General features: G+C 38.7%; 1 protein-coding gene across 1 annotated transcript in view; it reads left to right on the top strand.

Moving 5' to 3' along the window:
- Positions 1-545: 545 nt before the first annotated feature.
- The window catches only part of LOC105824689 (ATP-binding cassette sub-family A member 8-like), a 163,819-nt gene continuing 161,667 nt past the window's right edge, over positions 546-2,697 (top strand). The window contains exons 1-3 of the mRNA XM_012662223.1: positions 546-646; positions 1,328-1,448; positions 2,051-2,168. Of these exons, the coding sequence (XP_012517677.1) occupies positions 597-646; positions 1,328-1,448; positions 2,051-2,168 (289 nt within the window). The 5' untranslated portion in view covers positions 546-596. The remainder of the gene's footprint in view (positions 647-1,327; positions 1,449-2,050; positions 2,169-2,697) is intronic.

Genomic DNA, 2,697 nt, shown 5'->3' with positions numbered 1-2,697 from the left:
GGAGAGATGGTCATAGGAGTAAAGGGATAAAGTGTGAGGTCAGGAGAAGGAGTTACACAGGGTGTTCTGGGTCACTCTAAGGACTTTGTCTCTACTTTGAGTGATGGAGGAGGAGTCCTTGGAGGGTTTTAAGCAATGTGATATGATCAGACTTGTGTATTAAAAGAGTAGCTCTGTTGAGAATAGATGATTAGAGCAAGAGGAGCAGAGGGAGCCCAGGTAGGAAGGAGTTGCTATAATCCAGGTGAGAAATTATAACAACCTAGACCTTGGTGGGTAGCACAGCAGGGGTGAGAAGTAATTGGGTTATATTAATAGATAATTTTGAAGATAGGGTAGATAGAGTTTACTGACAAACTGTGGGTGGTGAGAGGAAGAGAAGAAACACGTTCCACCAAGCTGGGTTGTGAATGCATAGCTACATTTCTCCCCCAATTTGTAAGAATGATTCACAACTATTTTGCCTGAAGACAAAACACCACCAATTTAATTCAACTGTTTAAATAGTATATGTGAACTTATGCCTGAATATAACTGGCTTTCTCTGCTCCTAGCCTTACTTTCAGGCTTTGCTGTTCATTTTTGTTCTAAGATGCATGGAACTAAAATATGGAAAGAAGAGAATGCAAAAGGATCCTGTTTTCAGGTTGGGATAAAATTTAATTTCATACTTAATAACATATTTTAATATTCCTGGATAGTGGCTGTACTATCAATTTCTTAATACAGATTTATATTTACAAGGGAGGCGGCATGATGATCGTCGTTACAATCAGAGGATTGCTGGCTTTGCTGCCACGAAGTAGGCCTCCCAGGCAGAGTTCTGCCACTAAGCAGCTGAGGGAGACTTTATGGGTACCCAAATATGCCGTTCTTTCACCCAAGATTGTTGAACATCCTTGGACAGTAGAGATGGGATGGAACTAATTTAGGAACGTAGTTTAGAATGTTTCAAAAGTGGAGGAACCCTGGAAAGGATGAGCAGTAAAAAATATCTGGTGCAATTAAGATGGGCTCAGAGTGAGCAGAGAAAATAAGTGACCTGAATTTTAAAGAGCAAAGAGCAGTACTTACCGACAGATTCGAAAGGGCCGTGGATGCTTACTGGAAGGATGGCAACAGCACCAAGAAAGGGATTCTGGTTAATGGGAAGGGAATCCTTGGCAAAAGCAAAAGCAACAGTGACAGAGTCATCATCATCGTTATCACCCTTACCTGTCCACTGAAAGAAGCGACAGAGGTATTAATAAAATCCCAGGAACACCGATTTTTGATAGAACTTTGACAGTTAGAAAACCACATGTAACATATTTTATTTTCTCCACAGAATCTCTCCCCAAAGTAGAGGGGCTCGACCAAATCCAGAAGAACCTACAGACGAAGATGAAGAAGTTCAAGCAGAAAGAATAAGAGCAGCAACTGCCCTGACCACTTCAAACTTAGATCAGGTAGAAAAGCAAGTGACCGAATGGATGTTAATGGAAACATCCAAGAACTGTCAAAAATAGAATTTGATATACTGGTTTTTGTTTTGAAAGTTTGGAGTTGGGTACATTTCTGTAATCCTTAAATATGCAGGCACTTCTTGAAGCGGCCTGGAAGTTAAAAGAACACATAACATAGTGGTGGTTTTATTCTTCTTTTGAGAAAAATGGGTTTTGATAATTAGAGCTATAACTTTAAAACCGAACAAAACCTCGTGAGTTAAAGAATTTAAGTCAGATTTATTATAAAATGCTAAGTAGAGATTAAGATTTTAAAGGCTATTCTTTTATTTGACTTAGATGTTGCGATGTTTCCATGACCTTAGCCACTTCTGTTCTGGCAAGACAATGAGCTGGCTTTCATGAAACTATGCTGTTTTCTCAGTCTATTTAGAAGCAAGAAATACTGTCTACATTAGTGAATGCGTATTACAATTGTAACAATCAACATGAATTACTCTAAACTCAGGATATGGTTTGGTTTATAGCATAGAGCATGAGAGTTTCCAGCAGAGACATAAAGTCTCTGAAATTTAAGAGGAAAATCATGCTGTCATCTCTTCTAGAAACCAGTCATAATTGCCAGCTGTCTGCACAAAGAATATGCGGGACAGAAGAAAAATTGCTTTTCAAAGAGGAAAAAGAAAATAGCAGCAAGAAATATCTCTTTCTGTGTTAAAAAAGGTTTGGAATAATCACTTTTTAAATTCACTATTATTTTTAGAAATATCCACTGCACATCTATCTTGTAGGCACAGTTTTACTTGTTGAAGCATTGATTCATTCATTCAATGTGTATTTTTTTAGTGTGCCAGTGACTGTTTTAGGCTCTGGAAATATAATTATGAAGGAAATAGGTGAAGTTCCTGTCCTCATGGAGTTTACATTTGAGGATGGGGTTCATAAATAAAGGTAACTTGTCAAGAGAATATCAGGTATTAGGTAAGTTCTTTGTGGAACATGGAAATATGTGAAATGACATCAGTGACTTGGGGCTCCATTTGATGAGGGTCAGGGAAGGCCTCGCTTGAGCAGTGACACATAAGCCAAGATCTGGGTGACAAGAAGGTGCCATCTATGTGAGAATTAAGTGATGATAAGAGTATGCAGGTGGAGGAAACAGCAAGGGCAGGGACTCAGACACATTCAGAGTGAGTAAGTCTCAAACAGAGGCCAGTGAACATATCTGCAAATGGAAAAAATGAAGTCAAAG

This window comes from Propithecus coquereli, unplaced genomic scaffold (genome assembly GCF_000956105.1).
Source record: "Propithecus coquereli isolate 6110/MARCELLA unplaced genomic scaffold, Pcoq_1.0 Scaffold76, whole genome shotgun sequence".
NCBI classification, from domain to species: domain Eukaryota; kingdom Metazoa; phylum Chordata; class Mammalia; order Primates; family Indriidae; genus Propithecus; species Propithecus coquereli.
The sequence above is the reverse complement of the archived record's forward strand: the minus strand, read 5'-3'. Positions and strand labels throughout refer to the sequence as shown.